Source organism: Berghia stephanieae, chromosome 1 (genome assembly GCF_034508935.2).
Source record: "Berghia stephanieae isolate SIO BIC M18660-M18661 chromosome 1, UCSD_Bste_1.3, whole genome shotgun sequence".
NCBI classification, from domain to species: Eukaryota; Metazoa; Mollusca; class Gastropoda; order Nudibranchia; family Aeolidiidae; genus Berghia; species Berghia stephanieae.
The window spans coordinates 33,043,981-33,071,004 of NC_088360.1; the positions used below are offsets into that span (position 1 = coordinate 33,043,981).

The 27,024-nt window shown below is 35.5% G+C and overlaps 1 protein-coding gene across 3 annotated transcripts in view; it reads right to left on the reverse strand.

The window, feature by feature from the left end:
- Positions 1-7,491: 7,491 nt before the first annotated feature.
- Positions 7,492-27,024, reverse strand: part of LOC144972263 (transmembrane 9 superfamily member 4-like) — a 33,031-nt gene continuing 13,498 nt past the window's right edge. For all 3 annotated transcript variants that reach the window (XM_078913326.1, XM_078913336.1, XM_078913346.1), the window contains exons 9-21: positions 22,814-22,902; positions 20,685-20,837; positions 20,275-20,345; positions 19,767-19,899; positions 18,086-18,167; positions 14,395-14,470; positions 13,527-13,610; positions 13,043-13,138; positions 12,129-12,208; positions 11,190-11,253; positions 10,721-10,840; positions 9,144-9,233; positions 7,492-8,528 (exon numbers count right to left, since the gene is read on the reverse strand). In XM_078913326.1, the coding sequence (XP_078769452.1) occupies positions 8,379-8,528; positions 9,144-9,233; positions 10,721-10,840; positions 11,190-11,253; positions 12,129-12,208; positions 13,043-13,138; positions 13,527-13,610; positions 14,395-14,470; positions 18,086-18,167; positions 19,767-19,899; positions 20,275-20,345; positions 20,685-20,837; positions 22,814-22,902 (1,288 nt within the window). In that variant the 3' untranslated portion in view covers positions 7,492-8,378. The remainder of the gene's footprint in view (positions 8,529-9,143; positions 9,234-10,720; positions 10,841-11,189; positions 11,254-12,128; positions 12,209-13,042; positions 13,139-13,526; positions 13,611-14,394; positions 14,471-18,085; positions 18,168-19,766; positions 19,900-20,274; positions 20,346-20,684; positions 20,838-22,813; positions 22,903-27,024) is intronic.

The following is a 27,024-nucleotide window of genomic DNA, read 5'->3' on the forward strand; positions in this document are numbered from 1 at the left end:
GAGTTCATTTGAGCTTAAAGTTAAGACAAAAGGGACTAGTTTAAAAATATAAGAGGTGGATTGAAAAAGATGCTCAAGAACTGGTAAAAAAAAAACTGGGCTAGCAAACAACAACTCAAAGACACAAAATCAACAAGCTGGTTGCGTTTCACAAAGCACATATAAAACAAATAAATATCCCCACACACCTACAAAATAACAAAAACAATACTCGAAATTAAAATCTCTCTTTTTGACTTCAGTCACCAGAATCCATAAATTGTCAATGGAATAAACTCATTCGTCAATGGAATAAACTAAACAACATAACTAGGCAAGCATCCAACAGCAAGAGCTTCAATCGGTCTCTTCTCCTCCACACCTGTGGAGACGGAAACGACCAGACCTTCAAAGGCCATACCAGTCTTCAATTTGCTGAAGTTTTGGCCTGAAAGCAAGAACAAGGAAGAAGAATTTTTCTACCGTGACCGTGACCACTGTTAAAAACATTTTGATAAATAGATGTAACAAGTACAAGAGATGATAGTATACACAAACAAGAGATACACACAAACACACACAAACAAACGACCACCTACACACCTAAAAAATAAGTATATATATAAATAATAATCCCAAGAAATATGCATCCGATCGTTTCATTTTTGGAAAAAGGATTTCATATATCTAGGACTCAGATATAACCAAACTAATTCCAGAGTAGTACAATGGACGAGTCAAGTTTAGATATATGAAAGAGACAGGTGAATTTCAAAGTAACACGCCCAAGAATTCGAATTTTAGCTGTAAAACAAAAAATGGGAACAGGTTCCATCCTTGAATAATAATAATAATACAGTTGAAGTATAATTTGCCAATGTACAGTGGAATTCAGATAAAACCAATACCACATGACCAGAAAGATGAGTTGTTTGTTTGTTTGTTTTTCAGGGTTTTACGGCGCTTGCAACACATTAAGGTCATATCAGCGCCAGTAAAAAGGAAGAAAAGGGGATAGTAAAAAGTTCTAGAATTACAATAAAGCATCCAAGAAAAGGGAAGACAAAGGGGAATTGGTTCAAATAAGAAACAGGTGTAGATTCCAAAAGCACTCTATCAAAGTACTTAGTTTGAGATCACTAAAAGTCTCATTCAGACACAAGCACAGGTCCCCGCTAAGAGGAACACACTCAAATGTTTTACAAATCATATATAATATAAAGAGAGCATAATATAGTGCATAACAGCGAGATGATTTACAATGAAAAAAATATCATCTCCCAAAACTAACTATACATTCGACTGTTTCCCTCTTTGCCAGGGGATCTGGCCAGGACCAGGACAAAACCAAGTAATCTCATTCCAAGACAAATACGGAAAGCATGTTGGAAAACAGATATAAGGGGATAGAAGACACAGTATGTACCCCCCCCCCCCTAAAGATGAGTTGACTTTATCCATTATCGATAGAACACACTTAAAGAACAGAAAATTTGGACCAACAAGAGATGATGACTTTAAGCAGAATTTGATAAGATTTCAACTTTGTTGTTATGTTTTTAAGGGTTTTAGGGCGCTTGCAAAACATTATGGTCATATCATCACCACTAAAAAGGAAGAAAATGGATTGTAAAAAGTTCTAGAATTACAATTAAAGCACCCAAGAAAAGGTAAGACAATGGGCAATTGGTTCAAATAGGAAACAGGTGTAGATTCCAAGAGGACATTATGAAAGTGATTCGTTTCAGATCACCTAAAAATCTCAACCAGACACAAACATAGGGCCCTTCTAAGTGGAATACACTCAAATGTTTACAAATCATATATAATATATATACAGTGCATAACAACAGAGAGATGATTTACAAGGAAAAAAATATCATCTCCCAAAACTAACTATACATTTAACTGTTCCCCTCTCAGTCAGGGCATCCGGCCAAGGCGAGGACAAAACCAAGTAATCTCCTTCCAAGTCCAAGACAAAGACAGAAAACAACTTGGAAAACAGATATAGGGGATAGAAGACACAGCGTGAACACCAAAGACCCCACCCAGGTGTTAACTTTATGCGGATTCCAATGTATATTGAAATCACACATAAATACTAATGCTAAATGTTCATATAAAAAGCCTGTCATATACTTGAAAAATCATGAGACAGGGAAAACCATTCACAATTATAAAACAAATAATGAATTGAAACAGAAGAAAAGATAAAAGAAAGAATTCCCACCTGAATTAACCATTAAAGAGAGGCAAAAAATTAACAAATGAAATATGAGGATCAATGTGGACATAGGTCATAAATTGATAAATGGATATTATGATTTCAATTTAAAAGGACAAAATATGTTATGGGCACTCTGGTTTTTGAAATGACAAGGTATGTTTACGACTGTAAACAATCCCCATCATCTGTTCTCAGACGTCTTAAAATGAGACATGTGGATGAAATATTAATTAAATGATATCCAATTACATAAGTTTAGTTTTAATACTAACTGTGACAGTGAGGCAAGATAATGTAGTTTTTAATTTCAGGTTTTTTGTTGTTTTTTTTTTTTTGTTTTTTTAAATTATATCCTATAAGCTATTTGGAAAAGAGCTGTTTGAAAAAGCAAGAGACAGGGAGGAATGGAGAGAGATAATTCATGCAGTATCCGAAGCCTGGACCAGGCATGGCACCTAGAAGAAGAAGATGATTTGGAAAAGAACTTTGTTTTTATGGGATTTTGTTTTTTTGTTTTCTTTGTTTTGTTTTTCAAAGCTTGCACCACTTTTAAGTAAAAAATGAATTTTAAAGAAGATTACAAATTTAGAGTTAAGATGCACATTCAAGCACCTAAAGTAAAAAGTCGGAGAGAGGTACTAGTTCAAATGAGAGAAGTAGATCCAGGAATAATCTATCCCTAAATAATTTTTTTTATGCTTTTTAAAAAGAGAGAGAAAGAGTGCATTTGCAAAATAAAAATAAATGAAAAATGAGTTGAATAACACAAATTCATGGATAAAAATTGATGTTAGTTAAATATATATTTATTTTTATCACAATTTTAGTATATATACATCATTGACATCACCATGGCATTCACACAAAAGAAAGAAATTGGTTATTTGACATAAGTCCCACTTTTTATGTAAAACCAGACCTGCCACTTCACGACAAAGGAAATCAGTATGACATTGTAAAAAAATCAGTATCTGGGGAAAAAAATCAGTATGAGACGTAAAATTATCCAATGGTTGGGCTACTCTTGGTCGATCCCAAGTGTCACAATTTGACACTTGTCACTCAAACTAACCAAAGCGTCACAACCTCTCCCCCCCTCCCTTATTTTTCCCCAACACCCAAAATGGCACGCACAACGCCAATCTGACAATCGGACTCATGGGTGAAAGTTACTCAATGATATTAATCCTGCAAAGGCAGGTGCTCAGAAAAAAAAAATCCTGCAACTACCAATAAGAGGAAAAAACAGAAGTGCGGTTAATTATATAAATGCCGGTTTTTTTCATTTTTGAATTCCGGCCAGACAAAAAAAAAAACGGCGAGACCTCTTTCAAAAATAAAAATCCGGCCATGCCGGATTTTTCCGGCGAACTTTCACCCATGATCGGACTACTAACTTATTTAAAGATGGTGGCACTTGGTAACGAGTCAGAAGCCAGGGACCGCAGTGGTTTACCTGTACAGCTCGCTGTCGCTTCACAAAGGAAATGAAAACTAAATAACGCGCCGTATGTGTTTTCTATCTGTGTGAGGGCATCACAAAGAGGCTCGCTACGTCATGTGATCTATCGAGGTATCGCGGACGGGTCAAAGTTCACGAGACTGAAAATTTTAACGTGCAACGTAAAGCACAAAGTAAACGTAAAAGAGAGGGGTGGAGGGCTGCGGGCCCTTGGTCACTTGGTGAAATCGGTACGATCGGCATGCAGATCGGGAAATCGGTACGATCGGCAAGTAAATCGGGAAATCGGTAAATACGAAAAAAAGGTCTTGCAAATCGGTATGATACCGATTAATCGGTATGAACGGCAGGTCTGGTAAAACAAAAACAAAAAATAAATTGAAGTCTTGCAACTGATCATGAGATTATGCTCCCATGATCAAAAAGGAATTTGTGGCCAGAAATGTCATTATTATTCATTTTATTTTGATCAACCGGTGTCACAATTTTGTTAACACAGCAGCAAGTGTTAGGTTTGTTTTTAAGTGTTTTACGGCGCTTGCAACACATTTAGGTCATTTCAGTGCCAGTAAAAAAGAAAGAAATTGATCATTATAATTACAGACATTATATTAGAGTAGTAATTTATAGGGGGAAAAATATCTCTCTCAAGAGGAAAATCCATCCAACTGCATCATTCCCAACAAAAAAACCCAAGGTAAAAATCAAACTAAGTTGTCTTGCAGAATGCAGAAGAAAAGAAAAAAATTGTCTCTGTTCAGAGAAAGAATATATACTAACATTAAAGGGCAAATTATATGGGGAGTAAAAGACGCAAATACAGTGGACTTATAAAGAATCACCAAATATCAGAGGCAGATGTTTCCCGTGCAAAAGGAGATTTTCAATCACCTTCATCAGTGAAAACATTGACATTAATGTAGATTTTATCCTTCTCATTATTCATAACAAACAATCTTCTAGTTTAAAGTATAGAAAGAAATATTCCCTCAGTATAAAATAATCACAATATGTGTAGCAATAATCTTCAACTATTGTTTCTAAAGATTCATGGTAAAGATAAAGAAAAATGGAAAAAGAAAGTTTAGTATGAGAAACTTACACAACCAAACAGTAGAATATATAATTCACTGCTTACAATTAACAACTGCTATGAGAGCCAACATTTGGATTGATACATAGGAGTTTGCTTTTAATTCAGAACTTTTCAAATATACAGCCAAACCGTTTCTGAAACGGTAATCTCTTACAGTCACCATTTTTTATTTTCTCTCCAGATCAGAATAGCACTAAATGTTTTTTTTTTTTTTTAATAATGACAAAATTAGACCTGTAAATGAGCTCTATAAAAATTGACTGAAACTCTTCGACAAACTGAAGATTCAATTATTTTTTTTAAAAATAAGGGCATCATTGGAGAGGAGAGTGATAAATACAATATATCAAAATAGTGGGTGTTATTTCTTACTGGAAGTATGACTGCCATAATTTGATGTAGAAGGAATGCTAAATAAGCATGTATTCATATAGGTAAAGATGACTTCATCAAAGTCATATTCCTGCCTCTGGAATTTTTTTGACATAGAAAAATAATCACCATTATCATCTTTAACTTCTAGCCATGACCAATTGAATTTATTCCTCACGGGACTCACATCTTTATCGATGCTCGACAAGTCTGAATTGCGATCCACGAACACCTCAGCCATTGTGAGAACATTAGAATAATGTAGCAATGAGCAAACTTGATTTTCAATCAGTAAATGACAGAGAAAAAAAAACTAAAATAAATAGGACTTCAGGCCAATACACTGAATTATTAAGTAGAAGTGAATTATCAAGAAGAAACTTCGGCAGGCGTGGCGGAAAAATTCAAAGAATCGAAATGAAGGTAAATCGCCACAAAACAGCAAGCTCGCTTGGGCTTGAGCAAAACAATGCCAGAAAACGTCCTGATTAGCACGGGAATTAATTAGGCTACTTACCATTGTTCCTTATGATCAGGTACTCAATCAGTGAAGAAACGGTCAACCAGTTTGTTTACAACGTGAGGCAATCGAAATGTGCTTGTAGCAATCTATCCTACCTTTCGATTTGAAGATGTCTACATAACGGACTTGCGGCATTCGCAATTTACTTTATCATAGTTTTGAGACTCGAAGGGTAAATGTGGTCAATTTTGGCTTAGATGAAACAGTGAAATTTATCGCTCGGTGGCTCAGTTAAAATTGGCTACAGTTGGGATCACGACGGATTGGAAAGTGAAAAAATAATTTAACGAAGGATGTGTGAAAATACCCAGGGAAGTGTTCAGACACGCCTTTTATAAAAAGCGTCGCTTTGTCTTGGCAATATATACATCGTTAATATAAACGGTCCCCATGAGCTATGCGTAGCGCTGTGGAACACTCCTAATTATTTTACTGTCATTCGACTATGATTTGTGAATTCTTTCTTTTTTTTATTTCTTTCTTTCTTTCTTTCCTTTGAATTTGACAAATTGACTGATTTCAGTTAATTGACTGAGAATTTACAGGTCTACAAAATGCAGTGTTACCATATTATGCCAGTAATAGCCATCAAATTAGGGGTTCCAACAGCTCAGTTGGTAGAGCACTCGCTTCACACGCAAAAGGACAGAGATTGATCCTGGGTGCAGTCAAGATTTTTTTCCAACCCCTCTGTCCACCCAGCAGTGATTGGGAAGCTTACATCTGGTGGAAAGCACTTTGTGATAGACAAGCGTCCTATCCATAGGATAGCAAGCAATTGCTTTTGTCCGTTTCACGTCATAGAAACCAGGATAAACTCCAGCTCCATGGGCTCCTGGCTCTGAAGGACTTTTTTTTCTAATCTATAAAATTGATCTGAAAAAATTAACACAAATTTTATATGGAACATCATTATACCTAGAAATAATACTTTTCATATATGTATATCAAACTCTGACGATGCCAAAATAACCAGAGCTTATAAAAATAACAATTTCTATCCTACACAGCAAAGACAAAGTATAGAATATCAAAATGTTTACAATCAGTACAAGTCTATCATAAGCTTTCAATTTCAGATTTTTGTGTACACACATCACTCGCACGCACACATGCATGCATGCATATATATACCCCCCTCCCCCTCCATACGCACGCACACAAATACAAGAGAGAAAGGGAGGGAGGGGGGAAATCATCACTCTATCAAACACAGATTGTCATGTCTCTTTCACTTTCACCGCCTTTGTGAGAAAGGGGGATTTGCCCCCTTCACTGCATTTTCAAAATTATGAACAGAAAAAAAAAAAAAAAAAAAAGGATATGATGCATATGCATAAACATAAACATCGAATGAGTAGTTATCATGAGGAACCAATAACCTTTGGTAAAAGGAAATTACAGTACTATGACAAAGAGATAGATGCTCATAAATCTTAGAAATCTTCTCCCAGGTTTCCAAAAGCACACATTTTCCATATGACCTTTCAAAAATAAACCCTCATTTAAAAAAAATAAATTTAAAAACATATATATATTTTATATATAAATAAATTATAAAAACAAAAACCATGATATACATATATATATAACTTATAAAAACGAAAACCATGAATAATAGTGCTACAATATTGTAGAAGTTCATCATAATTATACTTGAAATATTTTATAAATAGCTCCTTGTATCAAAAAGTTGAGCACTATTATTTCATGGTTTTCGTTTTTATAAGTTATATATATATCAACCAAAAATATGACATTATAATAAGCAACTGGATAATTCAGATGTTTAACAAATTGAAAGGAAATATATTTTAACACTCCGCAGGTCAGTTAGAGAGTAACTTTATTTGACATATCACACAAATTTACCTTGACATTGCACTTAACCAAGTTTATGAAAAGAATACATAAAAGGCTTTGTCTTTATGTTCTTGTTTGTTCACTTCAGCACCAGAAAAAAAGAAGATGATGCAGCAGTCAAAACATTAAATATCTAAAGTTTACCTATGCTTGTAAGTATCCAACATAAAGTAAGACAAGGGAACCATACAGAGAATAATAGAAGATACAAAAGTTATCTATCCATATGCCTTGAAAAGAGAATTCATTAAAAACAAAATACAGACACGGGCCCAGGATCTCTGGCCAAAAAGGACACATTCAAATCGTTACAATAAAAAAAGGGATGAAGTATTTTGTGGCTTTGGAATGCAAGTTTTACACTGAAAAATAACCCATCCTTCTTGGTCATTTGGCACAGCAAGATTCCATAAATCTTGCGACAATACCATTTTTGATAAATGATACACTCATAAATATTTATTCATAGCCCTTATAACAATCTAACATTTTAAAATAGGCATAAGAGTATTCATGTCTTAAAATCAGAGCTATCATTATTGACATAAGGCATATGTCATTGTGTACGGAAAAATCTATTTCAAAATAAAAATCACTTTTTGTAAAACTTTCAGAACTCCTCATTTGCTTTTGAAATTAAAAATATGTCTTTTTTTTCATTTTTAAAGAAGTTTCATTTTGGCGAAACCACAAATCAAATTATGTTAATCACACATGGCTTGATATACATAATCCAACACCATTTAATCCCACATGCAATTCCATCCATGCTTTTTAATCTTTTAGTAGATTCATACCACTATCCTATCCTAATTAGATAATAATTTAATCCTTATTAACAATCAACACTACATTAATCAATCTTGATAGCTCCATAGATCCTCCTGATAAACCAGTAAGCAGCATAAAAGCCAACAGTGCCCGTGAGAATCCAGAATGTGAAGACTATCAACATGGTGTAACCAAAGTATAGCAAGGTGGGGATGAACTCAGTGATCTCAAGCTGGTAAAGGAAGGGGAAAAGGTGATCCATTCATTTAAAATATTGAAAACCATAAGTTTTGTTGTTCTTTGTTTTTATTTTAGTTATCTTTTTCTTTTTCTTTTCAAAATGTTTCTTGGATTAGTGTTTGGCAAAACAAACAAAAAAAACAAAAAAACTATTAATCTGATAAAATTCTGTGAGTTCATTATTTTGCAAAACATTATCATGCAAAATAAACATTGAAAATTGATATAAAAGAAGGGAAGATGATAACATCCAGTAAAAAGATGACTATTTGAGACATGAAAGAACTCGATCCTGATGAATCAAAAAGTGCGTTAGACTCTGTTGTAATTTTGTGGAAACAATGAACCCTAGCCATTCAATCTATTCTTATGCAAATTTTCTTTTACATTCAATTACTATCAAAATAGATCATTATCTTTCTTCTTTTTCATTTACTTTTTTTTCTTTTTTTTTTTGTTCCATTTTAAAAAATAAACTTTGAGAATTGGGATAAACCACACAGCTACTTTCATTAAGACCTGCAAAACAATTATATAATTCAGCAGCATCAAATGTTATATGTGATATTTTTTTTCAGTTTTCACAACATTGACAGTTATTACTTACTTTTGTAATGAAGTAGAAGACAGAATAAGCAAACACATAAAAGGCTGAACCTCCTGAGATAATGAATGATCTCCACCACCAGTGGTAGTCCTTAAAATGAAAATGTAACGACAAAATAACTTGTTAATTACATACAAACAAAATGCTCAAGAAAACACTGACAACCAAATAAGATAAGAGTTTTAAAAATCAGGTCGAAAGCTCACGAATTATCCACTGACAAACAAAATTCAACAAAGTCTCAATAAACATGATATAAATATGAAAGTTTAAGCTGTTAACTATACGTTTCAATTTTCACACAAATTTAACCAATAATTTAAGCAAAAAGCCGACTAACATAACGGGCAGTAAATAAGTATTACTTCTATCATTTATAATTTACGGGCAGTAAATAAGTATTACTTCTATCATTTATAATTTATCAAAACAAATGAAAAACCAATTAGCTAAAATCCTAATTATAAAAGATATTTCATTTTTATTTTAGTGATATGTCAACTTTTCTGTTCTCATCCATAACTTTCTAAAATCGCAACCCTAACTTAAATAAACGAGAGTGAGTCAAAAAGTAATGGGACAAATCTCCTACTGAGTTAATTTCTTTTTTTCATGTTAAATCATATTTGGATTAATTGAACTTAAACATGTACTCTTTAAACCACAAGTTAAAAATTTTAATTCTGTCAAATTTTAACAAAGTTATGACAGTTCAAAATGCTGCCCCCACAGATGTCCATCAGCGACAGAAAGCTGTCATTGAATTTCTTGTTTTCGAAGAAGAAACCTCGAGTAACATTTTTAAATGCATTGCTAAAGTCCATACAACCCAGACATTTTGTAGAGTAGTGTTTAAGGTGGTTTAAACCTGAGTCGAAGAGACAATCATTGGAATGACAACACCCCTCTTCCCCAAAGACCACAATCTTCAAAGCTGAGAAATCAGCTTGGAAAATTATGCCAACAGTGTTTTGGGGCATTAGAAGTGTAATCCTCATTGATCTCCTACTACAGGGAGTCACCATCAACTCTGAACGGTACAAATTGACATTGAAGCAACTGAAAGCAAGAATTCATCGAGTTAGACCTGCTTTGGAGGATTGTTTCTTCATGAAAATGCCCTTCCACACAAAAGTGCCGGGAAAAGGGAGGTAATCGCATCATTTTGATGGACAACACTGTCTCACAACTTGACACTTTCAGACATACATCTTTTTGGTCCACTGAAGAAGGCAATGACGGGACATCGCTTGTGAGATAATGAAGAAGCCAAGACAGAAGTGAAAAATTGGCTAAAACTTCAGTCAGGACAGGATACATGACCTTTAATTTGAGATATAATGCATGGTATTGATTCAATTTGTTTTAAAGTAAAAAGCAGAGTCCCATTACTTTTGGACTCACCCTCGTACATCAAAAAAAGGAAAACAGTAGAATACATTTTCGTTCAACCATGTCTAAAAATAATTGTTAATAAAAAAAAAATACTAGATATTCTCTGTCCTTGAAATTTTTGAAAGTGTAAAATCTAAGGGTTTAACCAAAAGAGTAAACAAATAAATAGAAATGCATGTCACCTCTCCACATAACTGGAAATAGACCATGACGATTGCAATCTGTGACACGGAGATGATGAGGATGATGAAGACCAGGAACAGGAAGCCAAACAAGTAATAATATTGATTTTCCCAGATGGCCTAGATGAAAGGAATGGTTTGAAGGGTATAAAAAATAAGATCGTACAACATATAAATAACACTGATTTAAACGATTCCCATTAACAAAAATTTCAACCTTTTTTATTCCATATTTTTTTTTTTTTTTAAAAGTCCATAGTCAGATGCTGTAAATGGAAAATGTCTAAGGGACCATAAATCATTTACAACATTTAATGAGCTGTTCATTTTCATATACTTCTGGTTTAATATGATAATGAGAGATAAAATGTGTTTGTTTTCTTTTAAACGTACGTTAAAAATAATTAATTAATAGACCAATTAAGTAATTAATCAATGGTAGAAAAATCAATCAACGTGAATTACTCACAGTGAAAATGAAGAAAAGCTCGATGAACATGGCACCGAAAGGCAGTATACCAGCCATTAGGGTTCTGAAGAGAAATAAAAGGTATTGAAGTACGAGGAATTTAAAACTTAACCTTTTTCAAGGCTGACCACTTAAGTCTGAAACTTCAATTACAATTTGTAATTCATTTTCAGTTTTCATTGTTCAATCCACATAATGTAAAATATATTCTGTTTGGCTATATTAACATTAAAATTGACTCTTCCCCCTACATTCCCTGGCCTTCAGAATTTAAATTCTGTTCATCAAAATGAATATCGATGCATGGTGAATTCCTGCTGTAAAAATTTTATCAATTTGCATTAGAGGGTATAGAGAACATTTTCCCTAAGTTGTTTGATACTAAGAACAAAATAAAGTAAGAAATTAAATAAACAGCGGCCGACTATTCCAGAAACCACTCAAACCAACTAAATCTATCAGCAAACTAAGGATTTACAGTGTGAATATATTTTCATTACAAATAAAATAAGGTTTTATTATTAAACAAGTTAAAACAGGCAAAGGACGCTTATTATTCTGACATTATATGGAGGAAAAAAAAACACGTTTTTAATATTTTGGGAAGAAAACTTGTCCTTCAACTATCAATTGACTAAATTGACCCTAGTCATGTTAAAACCTCTGAAACCTGGGACTTCATTGAAACTTTGAAACCTGGGACTTCATTGAAGTCCCAGGTTTGAGAGTTTTTGACAAGACGATAGTCATTTTAAGCAATCAATATTTGAAGGATGAGTTTTATGGCCAAAATGATTAAAAATCTGTTGGGTTTTTTAGAAAATGGCAGTACTTTCAAAAGTCTCTTTCAATTAAAACCCATACAGGATTAAGCATTTAAAACATTTATCTGATGTAAAAGATAATAATAGAGCATACACAAAGGAATGGCAATCTTACCCTAGGAATGGGTTCATGTACCAAGTCTGCTCAGGCACTTGTCTGGGAATCTGATTTGTACGCACTGGGTGTTCATAAGCCTACCGAGAGAGAGATTGAGAGTCACAATTTAACTTAACATCAACTCAATTAACCTTTGACATATCCAACAATTACTTCCGAAATTATTTTTATTGACTAAGCTAAGATAAAAGATTTCTATATATAATCTTAAAACAAAATCATTTTAAGATGAATTGGTCTCCAACAGTCATCTCGTAGTTTGCTTAAAATATGCCTAAAAGGTCAACAACAACAATAATAATCGAATTCACCATTATAATCATCATTTGCATAAGGCCCAATCCCATTAAAGGCTGACGGTTGCTTGGACTCATCTAAATTTCAAATTTTTATCCTTTTATACGCACATAAATTAATTTGAGAGTAAGTGCATCAATTTATTTTTCATCTGTGATAGGAAAATATAAGACAAACCCTTAAAGGTTCAAAAATCGTGTGATGAAAAATGAAAGTCTCCACCAGGATTCAAACCTAAGACCTTTCAACCAAATGATGTCATTCCTCAATACTAAAAGATCTACAATTGATTGTCTGGTCGAAATAATTAACTATTGTTAAGACACAACTATTAAATTCTTTTTCTCAATAAAAACATGATGGCCACCCCTCTTTTACTTTTAGTATTTATATTAAATTATCAAGTTTTCTAAAGCTAAAATTGAAGCTATTGATTCGAGGTTCCTTTCAAAGATTTAAAGGTGATCGGTTAATACTCGAGTACATTTTTTTTTAAAATAACATCAATATAATATCCTTTTCAACATGATAATTTTTTTTTTCAACTTTCATACTCTTTGAACTGATTACAGCTCCAAAACATTGGACTTAGTTTTATCATGAATGTTTCCTACCTGTTTCCTGAACCCAAAGTAAAATCCCATGAAGACAAGGGGCAAGGAAATGCCAAACCACATGCACAACAAGGCCAGCATGGTGGTAAAGGGAACCTGTCAAATAATAAAACAAATGCTTTATAATCACGAACTCTTCAGGTGCTGACAGTTTTAGCAGATATCATAATGTTAACACAACTTCATTTCTCCCACACCAGAAACAAAACAAAGACCAATGAGCCCAAGAAGGAAAATATTGTGAAGAAATGTTATACTTCTAAATCCCACATCACTTATATCTCTTACAAAATTGCCTTTCTATAAAATATGATCATTTTTTGTATTTTATTATTGAAACATAAGCAACATCTTTATATATTGGGTAATTGCCTCCTTTTAAAGTATTAACTGGGGGTAAAAACCATGAAATTCAAAGTCTCTGGTTACTGATTAAAACCAAAATGAACAAATCAAAATCGAAAAGAAAAAGATTTTTCCTTACAGCTCCAGAGGAATGCTTTCCCCAGATGAAAAAGTTTAATAGTAGGCCAGCTCCAAACATAATACCAGGGTATACAGTTGCAGTCTGAAATGGAAACAAAACATGTAAACATTGACATATTTAAAAGGCAAAGTTTTGAAAATTATGCTTCAATCACCCATCTGTTCCATTGCTTTCTATTGTTTATATTACATAAACAGAAAATCTATCAAATTTATCAGATTTTCATTCACTAAGAACTCAAGAAAGTTTTTTACTTAAAAAGGAAAAAAAAAAAGCAAGCACCATTTTTCACGGAGCTAAAATAATTGAACTAACACAATTTCAGGGAACAGTTTGCAATTAAAATCTCATTTACTATATTTTATGCAAGTTATCCTAAAAGGAATTCAATGACAAATCACTTTAACATTAACTATATATCTATATTTTAAAAAATGTTGAAAAATTTATCAAACATCTTCATTTAACAATGGAACAAGTGCCTAATAGGCCTACACAAAAAGGTTTATTTTCTCGCCAAATCGTCAAAATTGCAGTTAACGATATTTGGATAATGCATAATGTGGGCCTCAAATAAACTTTAATCAAAATTGTTTTGAAATTGAAAAGTTAAGAAATCAAAATGACACATTAAACAATTATATTTCCAAATGCCAGTTTTGTATTCAATCAACATTTTATTCCTTCACAAATGTCATCCATAACACAAAACAGTCATGGTAGTGTTCGATGATGTTTTATTTCTCTTTCTTTGTAAATAAAAAGATTTCTAGTGAAAAAGCTTTGATGAATTCAAGTAGCAATTGAATTTTAGTGTAATTTATTCACTTTTACATTCAAACAATTAAAAGTTTATATTACAAACCTGAAAAGCTGCCTTTTTCCACATCATTCCCTTCATTGTCTTGTACAAACGGGCAGAAAAGTAGCCAGCAAACAAACTGATTGATTACAAAATTGTCTTATGAGGTGAAGTCAATGAATATATAGCAATTCCATATACATATTCACCCCGTGTGGTGTCCGGGGTCCCTCAACTGAGAGGGTCAAGAATAGCCCAACGTCAAGCCAGCGTGTCGTAAAAGGCGACTAATGGTGTGTGATTCCCCCATCTTTGAGTCACCTGGTCCTCCAGGTTGGGGGTTGGCAAAGGGTTAACACCCCTTTCCGTTAAACTCAAACCGTTACAGAAACACAGACAGACAAAACAAATCCTTTTTTTAGCTTGGGCGACCGAAGAGTTTCTGGAATTACAGAATTTATGAAGGACAACAGACAAAGCCGAAAGGACTCTGCTGACCCGATGACGTCTTCGCCAAACAAGCAGCTTCGAATTGCGTCGTGGAACGTTCGCACCATGTATGAAGCAGGAAAAAGCTCTCAAGTTGTGACTGAGATGAGAAGATACAGGCTGCATATACTTGGAGTAAGCGAAACCCACTGGATACAATCCGGACAGAAACACCTCAAGTCTGGGGAGAAAATTTTATATTCAGGGAGAGGGGACGGGATTCATACACAGGGAGTAGGAATAATTCTAAGCAAGTTCGCCCAGAAGTCACTGAGAGGATGGGAACAATGCGGAGAAAGGATCATCATGGCGTCCTTTACAACACGGAGTCAGAAGATCAGCATGAACATTGTACAGATCTATGCCCCAACAAATGATGCAACAGATGAGGACAAAGATACATTTTATGGTCTGCTACAACAAGTCATTGACAAGTTGCCAAGGAAAGACATCAACATATTGATGGGAGATGCTAATGCAAAAGTGGGACAGGATAACGTAGGCTATGAAGGTATCATGGGACGTCATGGCATGGGAGAAATGAATGATAATGGTGAGAGATTTGCAAATTTCTGTGCATTCAACAGTTTGGTGATTGGAGGATCAGTGTTCCCCCATAAGAGGATCCACAAAGCAACTTGGGTCTCACCAGATGGTGTGACAGAGAATCAGATTGATCATTTTGTATCTCTCGTAGATTCAGACGTTCATTGGAAGATGTGACAGTACGGAGAGGGGCAGATGTTGGATCAGACCACCACCTGCTATTGGCAAAGCTTAAGCTCCGACTCAGAAAACACGGGGCCAGATCACATACAAGAAGAAAATTCGAGGTGAATGCACTTGATGGGGAAAAGAACGAGGAATTCAAACTACGATTGAGTAATAGATTCCAACCTCTTACTGAGCTCGAGGAGGACATAGATGTAGAGTCACATTGGGCAAAGATCAAGGAAGTCTACATAACAACTTGCCACGAGGTATTGGGGGTAAAGAAATCGGAACATAAAGAATGGATAAGTCCAACCACCTTGGACCTTATTGAAAAGAGGAGAACAAGGAAGGAACAAGTGAATGCAAGCCGAACAAGGGCTACAAGACTGGATGCACAAGAGCAGTATCGAGCCATAGCTAAGGAAGTCAAAAGATCTGTGAAGAAAGACAAGGAAGCATTCATGAACAGACTTGCAGAGAAAGCAGAAGCAGCAGCGACTGGAGGACACATGAGGATCCTTTATCAAACTACCAAGACACTTGCTGGAAAATATGGGAAACCAAGGTACCAGTCAAAGACAAAGATGGGAAAACTATTTTTGGAAAAGAGGCTCAATCTGAACGATGGAGGGAACATTTCAACTGCCTTCTGAACAGACCACCACCAGACAACCAGCCAGAAATTTTGCCTGCAAGGAATGAGATACCAATTAGCTGTGATCCACCATCGATAGCAGAGATTGTGGGTGCCATTAACAAGATGAAAAGGGGGAAAGCTGCTGGACCAGACCAGATTCCACCGGAGGCTCTAAAAGTTGATGCGGAAAGAAATGCTGAGGCCCTGCACCCACTATTTGAGAGAATCTGGAATGACGGGATATTCCCAAAGGATTGGAAGGAAGGACATCTTATCAAGCTTCCAAAGAAAGGGGACCTCAGTAATTGTAATAATTATCGAGGCATCACTCTTCTTTCTATCCCAGGAAAGGTTTTCAACCGTATTATTTTAGAGAGAATTAAGAATGCAACAGATGCTAAACTGCGGGACGAACAGGCAGGTTTTCGGAAAAACCGTTCAACCACCGACCAGATTGCCTCTCTGCGAGTCATAGTGGAACAGTCTATAGAATGGAACTCTCCTCTTATTGTCAACTTTCTGGATTACGAGAAGGCTTTTGACAGTATTGACAGAGCAACATTGTGGAAAATTCTGGCACATTATGGACTCCCTGAAAAGATAGTAAACCTCATTAAGGAAATGTATGAAGGATCAAGTTGCAGGGTTGTACATGAAGATCAGCTTACTGACAGCTTTGAAATTAAGACTGGTGTCAAGCAGGGATGCTTGCTCTCTCCATTCCTGTTCATCCTTGCCATTGATTGGCTAATGAAGGAAACCTCCAAAGGGAGAAGAAATGGGATACAGTGGACCCCCTGGACACAGTTGGATGATCTGGATTTTGCAGATGATCTGGCTCTTTTGTCCCACACCCAGGACCAGATGCAAGCAAAAACCACAATTATAAACAGCCTCTCGGAATCAATTGGTCTAAGAATTCACCCTGCAAAGTCAAAGGTCTTGAGGATAGGTACGCGTCAAAGGGAGCAGATCAAAGTAAAAGATCAGGAACTCGAAGATATAGACACTTTCTGCTATCTCGGAAGTATAATTGACAAGGATGGAGGCACGGAAGCAGAGGTGAAAGCACGAATAGGAAAGGCACAGGCTGCATTCACATCTTTGAACAGAGTTTGGAGAACTAAAGATATCTCCCTTCAACTAAAGCTAAGACTTTTCAATTCAAACGTGAAGTCTGTCCTACTGTATGGATGTGAAACTTGGAACGCATCACAGGCATGTATAAGGAGGGTACAGATTTTCGTAAACAGGTGCATGCGTAAGCTACTCAGAATAAAATGGATGGATAGAATAAAAAATGAAGAAGTATGGAAAAGAACACAGCAGAAACCAGTGGGAGAGGATATAGGAAGAAGACGATGGAGGTGGATTGGACACACGCTTAGAAAGAATGACTCAACTATAACAAAGAAAGTATTGGACTGGAACCCTCAGGGCAGAAGATCAAGGGGAAGGCCACGAGGAACATGGAGAAGAATTAAAGAAGCTGATATACAGAGAAGTGGTAAGACCTGGAATGAGATAAAAAAGTTGGCTCAGGATAGAGAAGGATGGAAACTGTTTGTCTGTGGCCTATACCCTGACCCAGGGTGAAAAAGGCAATGATGATGATGATATACATATTCAGCAATGACTAAATGCATACCTCAATAAAGTAATGACTTTCATTTACTTCTTCTCTCTTTATTTATTTTTTAATAACAAAATCATTTAAACAAAATTGTTGTCTTTTGAAATTTTATCTTTCATTGTATTTAACATACGATGCATATTTTATACAGTCATTAAGGACAACAGATATCATTAAAGGGGGGAAGTAGCTTAACTCATTTTATGTGTGACTTTATGGTGATTATCCGTTTGATAAATCAATTTGACATCTTGATAATATAAGGCATGAAATATCCTTACCCCATAAACATATAAAGGAAGATTCCCACCGTCATCAATGAGCCTCTTGCTGATGGAGACAACATACCAAGCATAGCGAAGACTGTGAGGGGGGAGAGAAGATAGAAAGAGACAGATAAAGACCACATACTTATAATGGTAATATATATTCCAGTTTGACAAGTCACAAAAGTAGCCAGAACATTTTTTAGACAAAATTGCATTTTACTCAGAAAAGACTGATTTGTGCCATTATGGATCTGAAGAATGAGTTGCAAGAAGCACAATTTGTACCAATCCCTGCAACTGTACATTAAGAATGATAAAAACATATTCATTACATAATTGTACCATGACATTAAAATTCAGGTTTCAAATCTATTGTCATAAGACTACAACAAATGTATGAGGCTTGACAAAAGATTATTTTCCAATCTGATAAAAACTTTAAAAAATACTAAACTATTTCGAAAAACTTGGAAACATTGGAACAAAATAACTTGTTTTCAACAGATTTCCTCATGTATCAAATGACAAAAAATCCATAAACAGACAGAGAAACTGAAACCAGAAGTAAAAAATAAGTAGCTTCTAAAAGTTTTGTAGATTATGGTGGACATAATCTGTCACATGTGATGGTGGATAAAGACTAAAAAATCATTTGCAAACTGCAGACATGAACATTGCACTTTATTATTTTGTATTGATCAGCATAGCTGCCAACCCACCAAGCTTATTAAGAGGGAGTTTTGGTCAGAAAATCAGGGAGATTCAGAAAAAATCAGGGAGATACATAAACGTATAAATCTACATTTCAAACTCTTAAGCGAAATTACAAAGTTGCCTGCACATGCACTTAGAACACAAACAATCTCCATCCATGAATGTCTCTGGCAACTACTAATAAACTAAACATACTTGATATCAAGATACACTATGACGTGAGACAGTTTTAAAATGACCAACAATTGAGTTTAAAAGTTTTTTTTTAATGCGGGAGATCGGTGTGATGGGCGGGAGCGCGGGAGACAAACTAAAAATACGGGAGTCTCTAGGATTGGCAGCTATGGATCAGTTTAAGTGAAATATTTCCTTATTTCTCTTATATAGTGAATTGTGGTAATCAAATAACTATGTCCTCACTTCAAATATCAACCTTTTAGCGTAGTACCATAAAGCATATTCGTTACATTTTAATTATTTGATCAAATTTTCAAATGTGAGTAATAATATATTCATGCTATAATGACAAAAAAAATCTACAGAATATTAAATTTAAATGATTACTAGGGGACTAGTTCAAATAGGGAACTGGTGTAGATTCCTAGAGCACAAAATCGGGGTACTTTAAGATTACTTACAAGTCTCATCCAGATACAAGCATATGATCCCACTAAGAGGAATCCACTCAAATGTTTACAAATCATGTTATTCACCAAAAAAAATATAACAGTGCAAAACAGAGAGATGACTTACAAGGAAAAAAGTATCGTCTCCCAAAACTTTAGCAATACATTTGACGGTTTCCCTCCCAATCAAGAATTCCAGCCAGGGTTAGGACAAAACCAAGTAATACCAATCCAAGACAAAGACAGAAAACAAGTTGGAAAACAGATATATGGCAGTAATTTCTCAGCCAAGTATGAGAGGACAAAAGACCTCATTCAGATAAACAGGATAGGATTAAATCAGCAATACTTACAGATGGTAATAAGGGCCATGAAAAAGATCTGAATACCAGCCCCAATGAATGATGTAAGCAGTTTAGAGTTGCGTGGGGGTCTGAAGATATCACCATGAACAAGTTTCCAGCCAGTTTCTTCAATGGTTTCATCCTAATGTGGAAAATCGAGTTAAAAAGATTAATTGATGACTTATGAAATAGGGTTTGACACATTTTAGTTTTAATCCATTAGCCATATGTAATAAATTTTAAACCAGAGGGAGAGTCGAGTTTTATACTTGTTGAGGGTTTGATAAAAATGTTCTGATTGTTTTGTTTTTCATTTCCAATGAGTTTTTGCACATTTTCTTTTTTTTTTTGGTTTTGTTTCATGTGTATTTTCTTGTTGTTTTTTAGTTGTTTTAAACATAATATACGGTCAATATTATATAAAGGGTTGAGAATTGAGAGTCCTGAAAAAGCAAATTCAAAACAAACAAAAAATTCAGTTACATTGAGCCCAAAATAGAAAATCCATAAAACCTACCAAATCATCATCTTTGTTGTATTGTGCAATGTCCCTGCGCAAAGTTCTCACCATAATCATGGTCAAAATGCCTAAAGGGTAAAAAAATGTTAAAAACAATGCACTAATTCAACAGCCAGTTGTTTCATTTGTTAAATAATTCAATTGGAAATTTTGTGCATGTCAACATTCGCATAATCAAAGTAATACATTTTATGAAAGTTACATAAACAAAAATAAATGCCATGGTTTTAGCAGCAACATTTTCTAAAATCTTAAATTTATTAGAAAATATAATCACAAGTCAATATTTTTGCCGTCTAATTGTCTTTCTTTTCTCTTTCTACAGTTATATTATGGATACCTTTAAACATTTTCTTATTTATGAATTGGTAGAATGCTTACATGAGAACAATGATTGAATAACAAACCTGACAGAAAGAAAACCACCACAACAGAGTTGATGATGGAGAACCAATGGATCTGGACATCACTCATTTCCAAGTAGATGTCCCATCTGGATGCCCAGCTCACTTCACTCTTGATCCATTGAATAGAGTAAGTAAACAAAACATCTGTGGTACCTATAGAATACAATCATAAGACTTTCTACCACTAAAGTGAAAAAATAAATGTTTTAACTCCTGTCAATCAAAGTAAATATTAAATGAAATGACTACACAGGCAAATCAGCCCCCCCCCCCCCCCCCTTTTTTTTTTAAATTTAGGCATTGATATAAAACCATTTTATATGTTTGAATGCAGATTCATCATAAGAAACTTGGCGACTAATTACCAAACAGTGAAAAAAGTAGAAATCAAACCAAATAATTGAATTGCCATAAAATATATATAACTCGACAACTGATAAGTTGGTATTTATCTATATAGATGTATTCTTGTTTCTCTACAGGTCTCTCTTCACAGCACAGAAAAAAAGATATGATGCTTATTTTAATGATGCCAACATCTTTTTGGAGAGCACACTTCAGTTAACTCTCTGGAGTTCACCGTGATTGAAAATCAAATAAATTTGTTTGATTTTCCTTTCATATGAAATCGAGAGAGTTAACAAGCATTAAAATAAAACAGCTTTTCATTGCATCAATTTCCTTATGCACAGCCACCTTCAATCCTTCTATAACTCGAAGGACCAGTCTTGATAGGGAATTGATCTATAGTGTCTTAGAACCACTAAGTGAATGGCTCCAACAAAATGTGATGATAAAGAGACACATACTGTGTCATATTTTAACCGATAGTATCAGACAACAAAGATAAATTAGCAATGACTATACCGCACAAATCTTTGGGCCTCTTTTCCACTCACAAAGTACCCAAATTCTCGACAAAATATGGGACGAAGCCGTTTCGTATGCTATTTTTTAAAATCAATTACATCATTGTTTACCTATGAAAATGATTGAAATTTGGCAGACGACTAGTAAAGAAGTCACTTAACGTCATGTCAAACGACAAAAGTCGTAAGGTCACTAGAAATTTAATAAAAACATGTTTTTGTGCTTTAGAGTTAAATATTTCTGAAACTACCGGACGTGGAGGTTTTGTCGCTGACTAAGTAATACATGAACATTTCTTCTTTGTGGTTGTTGCCCCCCCCCCCCCCCCTACAGCCCGAATAACAATACGAGTTCAAAACGATTTGGCACCAAATTTAGCGGGTCGTTGCAAAGCGCTTTCTGATTGGTTGATCTCGTTTTAAAGTTCATGACTAGTCAAAATGTCAGCGCAGTCTCCCTGGCAGAGGGGTGTTTATCGTCTGCCATTGCGTTTGGGTTCAATAAACAGCTGATAATTTGACTGTTTAATTTACTAGAATTTAAGAAATTATGGTGTTAAAAGTTTTCGATTGCAATATGATCTACAATCTCAGCATGGCTTTAATTATTGTGTTCTAAGTCACGTTCCACCAGTAACCTTTGTCCCCTTGTCCAATTTATCTTTTCCTTCTATATTTCTTTCGTTTATGTACGCAATCTCTCTTCCCCCCCCCCCCCCCCCTTCCTTTCTCTTCTCTCTCTCTCCTCTCTCTCTCTCTCCCCTCTCCTCTCTCTCTCTCTCTCTCTCTCTCTCTCCCCCCCCCCTTTTCTCTCTCTCTCTCTCTCTCTCTCTCTCTCTCTCTCTCTCTCTCTCTCTCTGTGTCTGTGTGTGTGTGTGTGTGTTATATGCCATCCAGCTCTTATTATATAAGTTAGAACTCTTCTAATGTTTTCATCATATTCTCTATCAAATTTGCCATAAAATTGCCAAGTTTCAATCTTTTAATCCACTTATTACGCAAGATACAACCAAAGGTCTAAAAAAATGCAGAAAAAGCGTCCCATATTTTCGCGTTTTTTTCCTCTTTGCGGGTCATCCAAATAGATGACATCTTTGAAACTGCATAACTTGTTTATTTATGAATGGATTTTCAAAATTCAAAAACATTTTTACTCAGTGGAGATAGGGCTTTGATTTTAGACAAAAATTTCAAAACATTTTTCATAGTCATTGCTAGATAAATGGATTACAAGTAAAATTACAACTTAAACAAACTTACCCTTTTCATTCAATTTAAGTGGATTTTGTGGATTGTTATATTTGCAAGATCCAGTACTTTCCTCTGCCTTCACCTCTCCAAAAGCAATACTGCAAACAAACGTAAGGCACTATGATCATAAAATAACCTTCTGAAATCAGATAATTCAGATAATTATAAAATCATTTTATTATCGACGCACCAGCTCATAAATTACATCTCACTGTTTTCATGAAGTGCTACTATCACATTTCATATTTCAAATATAAAATTTAACCTCACTTCTCTTTCCCCTTTAAACCAGATAAATATGCAAATTTTTAAGGGTTTTATTTTATTTCCAAAAAGATATTTTACAGAAACAATCATTGACACCCCTTCAAAATGGACTGTTCCCTTCAATTCCAATCTTAGACTGTTCTCATTTCTGATAACTATGTATGTGACCCAATGCCTCAATCTGGAATTACATCGGATTGAGGCAGATATTGAAAAGTAAATTTCAAGCTAAATGGTCAAAACTATAAAATTTTACATTTTTACTGTTTTAACTCTATATGGTTTAACTGAACTGGGAATCAAACGCATAGTGAGTTAAGAAACTGTATTCATTCTCCTCAATAAAGCATATAATTTAAAACCTGTATCATAGTTGGGACTATAGAAGAGTAAAGGAAGGTGCCCCATATGTAAACAATAACATTTGACGTCAAACGTGACCCAGATTTTTTTTATAAATGACCCGAACTATGCTGCAGTTGACCTTTAGTAATGTCATGCGCATCCAACCAACTTTTTGTTTACATGTTGCTAAGGCAGCAAACTGAAGCTGGTCGTGAATAAATTCCAGCTGTTTACTCCGAGCCTGAGATAGCTAGGGAGGCCACGATCATATTATTTATAGCCCAAATGCTCCTTTTATTTTGTAGGAAAACCATAATCATGGTTCCCCCTCTTCCCGTAAACAAAACCATATCTATGTTCAGGGAAACTAAGATTGTTGCTTGTTTTTGGTTAAGGTGGACCGTACTTTTTTTTTTTTTTTTTACAGCGTATCAAATGATCAAAGTCAAAGCATACGGTCAATGCAATGAAGAGAGTAAATTCGAATCTATCTCCTATCTCTTCGCTCAGATGACCATTTTGAACAGAAGACTACTACTACGTACTTCTACTATAACTGCACTACCACTACTGTATTATAACCACTGATACCACAAAACTAGACTGAACTAACGGACCGTATGGCTCAGCGGTACGGTTTTCGTCTTGTCACAAAAGTCGAGCAATGCCAATGCTAAGTGTGATCAGTAATAGGATGGATGACTAATCGTGAAAAATTGTGGTCCCCGCGTTGTTTCCCTGGCTAAGGCACTTTACCGCTTACCCCACTCGATTGAATGAGTATCTGGCTACAGAAATGACGGGTAGTGACAGGTTTAGTACACAAGGGTCGCTTAACAGGCTGTATGACAAAGAAATATGGTTCCATACGGCTTGTTGAAGTGGGGGGGGGGGGGGGGGGGATAAATATGAAACATTGTGAAGCGCATTGCTCACGGCTATCTGAATCTGTTGAAATGCGCTGTATAAATATTCATATTTATGTACTTGGTCCAACTGTTACTATTTCTACTACTAGACCTCTACTACTAATATCATTATTAATAACAATAATAATAATAATAATAATAATAATAATAATAATAATAATAATAATAATAATAATAATAATAATAATAATAATAATAGTTATTATTATTGTTGTTGTCAATATCATCGTTTAATGGTAAAAGTGTTAAAGATACTTGCAAAATGTTGGTGTTGTGTGTGTTGTAGCAATCGGCCTCCAGCGACGCAACTCTGTCTACAAGAGACGCACAAGACCGTGGCACTAAACATCCCTGGCATGCATTTAGTCATACAACATGAAAGCAACATTCACGGTAGCGTTAACTACATCAAAGTCAAAGACAAATCAATAGTGACATACAACCAGGACATGACAGTAAGTGAGGTGGAAATTCTCAGAATTGAAGGCAGACACTTCAATGTGATATCTGTCAACAAACCTCCACCAACGCCATTCAAGTGGCCAGTTACATCCACCACTAGTGAGAAACCAATGATTGTGATAGGTGACTTTAACAGCCACAGCACCAAATGGGGATACAATGAGAACAACGAAGATGTAGATACTGTTGAGGAATGGGCTGACCAATATAATCTGACACTCTTCTATGACGCATGAATCATCCTTTTCAAGCGCTCGCTGGAGAACAGGTTACAACCCAGACCCTGCATTTGTGTCTTCCAGCCATGTCAAAAACTGTCGGCAACCCCATACCAAAATCACAATCCGGACCAATCGCCATTGAGGTAGGATCAGTCATCTCTACGAGAACAAACAAATTACATGAACTGTGTTCGTGGACCTGGCAGCTGCCTATGACACAGTAAATCACAGGAAACTGCTCCTAAAGGTTGCAAGGGTAACTCGTAACACAAAAATAGTTGCAATAATAAAATCCCTTATGTCAAACCATCACTTTTTTGTGAAATGGATGGGAAGAAAAGCAGATCACAAAAGAACGGACTCCCTCAAGGATCGGTAATTGCACCTATCCTTTTCAACGTTTATACCAATGACCAACCTCAGTTCGAGAACATCCAGGGGTTTCTATATGCTGATGATCTGTGTCTCGCGTCCCAGGCCTCTGATTTCAAGACCATTGAGGAGAGACTAACGGATGTCCTGGAGCCACTCTCTGAGCCCACATTTAAAGAACTCACAAAATGCTAACCCAGGAAAAACTCAAGAGTGTGCTTTCCATATAAAGAGCCGCCAAGTCTAAAGAAAACAGGAAACTGAACATCTCCTGGAATGGGGACATATTGGAGAACAACACATTCCCCGTGTACCTCGGTGTTACCGTAAACCGCACAATGTCCTTTTCTCAGAACGCAAAGAAAACAAAAGCAAAGGTGGCCAAAAGAAACAACTTCCTAAGAAAAGAGAAGAAAAACTTACACGGGGAGCAGATCAGAAAACAGTCAGGACAACCATACTAGCCCTCTGCTATTCAACAGCCGAAAAGGTCTCACCAGTCTGAGTAAGATCCTGCCATGTCAAAATAACACCTGCCGGATCATTAGAGTAACTTGAAACCGACTGCAGTTCCAGTCCTCCATCGGCTGGCTGGCATTGCACCTCCCCACATTCGAAGAGCCACTGCTTCCAAAGCCCAGAAATATAAACAGAAAATGGACCCAAGGCACCCCCAACATGACCACAGCCCAATAAAAAGTAGACTGAAGTCGAGAAAGAGCTTCATGACGGAAGAAAGCATCAACCCTGACCATGCAGCTGTATACAGGATTTCCACACAGAGTGGGACAATCATGCAAATGAAGCTGTTGGAGATCCGAGAGAAGAACTGTCCTACGGAACCGAGCTCCCCAGGAATGAATTGGTAACACTGAACACAGCACGGGCAAAACTTGTGAGAACAACTGGTGGCATGAAAAAGTGGGGGCTGGCTGAGACTAGCTTGTGTACATGTGAATGCCCAGAGCAGACATCCTTAGAGAATGCCAGGATGGGCTCAGCTGCACTGACCATGACCTAAGAGTCTGCTCCCCAATGCTGTGGAGTGAGTTTGGTGTTGGTGCGACAAGCTATGATGATGATGACTTGCAAAATTAATAAGTCTTACACCTGGCAACATATAAAAAAAAAAGTAAGATGACAAAGATTAAGATTAGAATGTTAGGATGATGATCTTTTTAATATCAAAATACTTTTGTAACCCGGCATTGCTAACTTTCATGTGTAACCCAGAATGAAAAGTTATTACAAAAGACGAATGCAAGATATTTAGATAAATTGCTAGTCTATCATTGTGGTAGACGTAAATGTATTAAACTTACATATCCAATAACCTGTAGGTTAACAGAGAAGGAAGGGCGCACAAGTTCATTGTAATTTGAAATTGAGGAGTTGGAGTTGGAACAAAGTTGATTTGCATTGAGTCAGAATTCAATCAAGTCTTAGATTGAAGAAAAAAGCCCAAAGAATCTTTCTTTAAAACAAGAAACAAAAAAAAAAACCCCAAAAAACCTACAGCGTGCACCAGAATGAATAAAACAGGACAGTCTTTAAACTGCATCAATGGAAATCACATCTTGCATACAAGACCTCTAGTGCTATTGTGAGGACTGGTTCTCAGTCT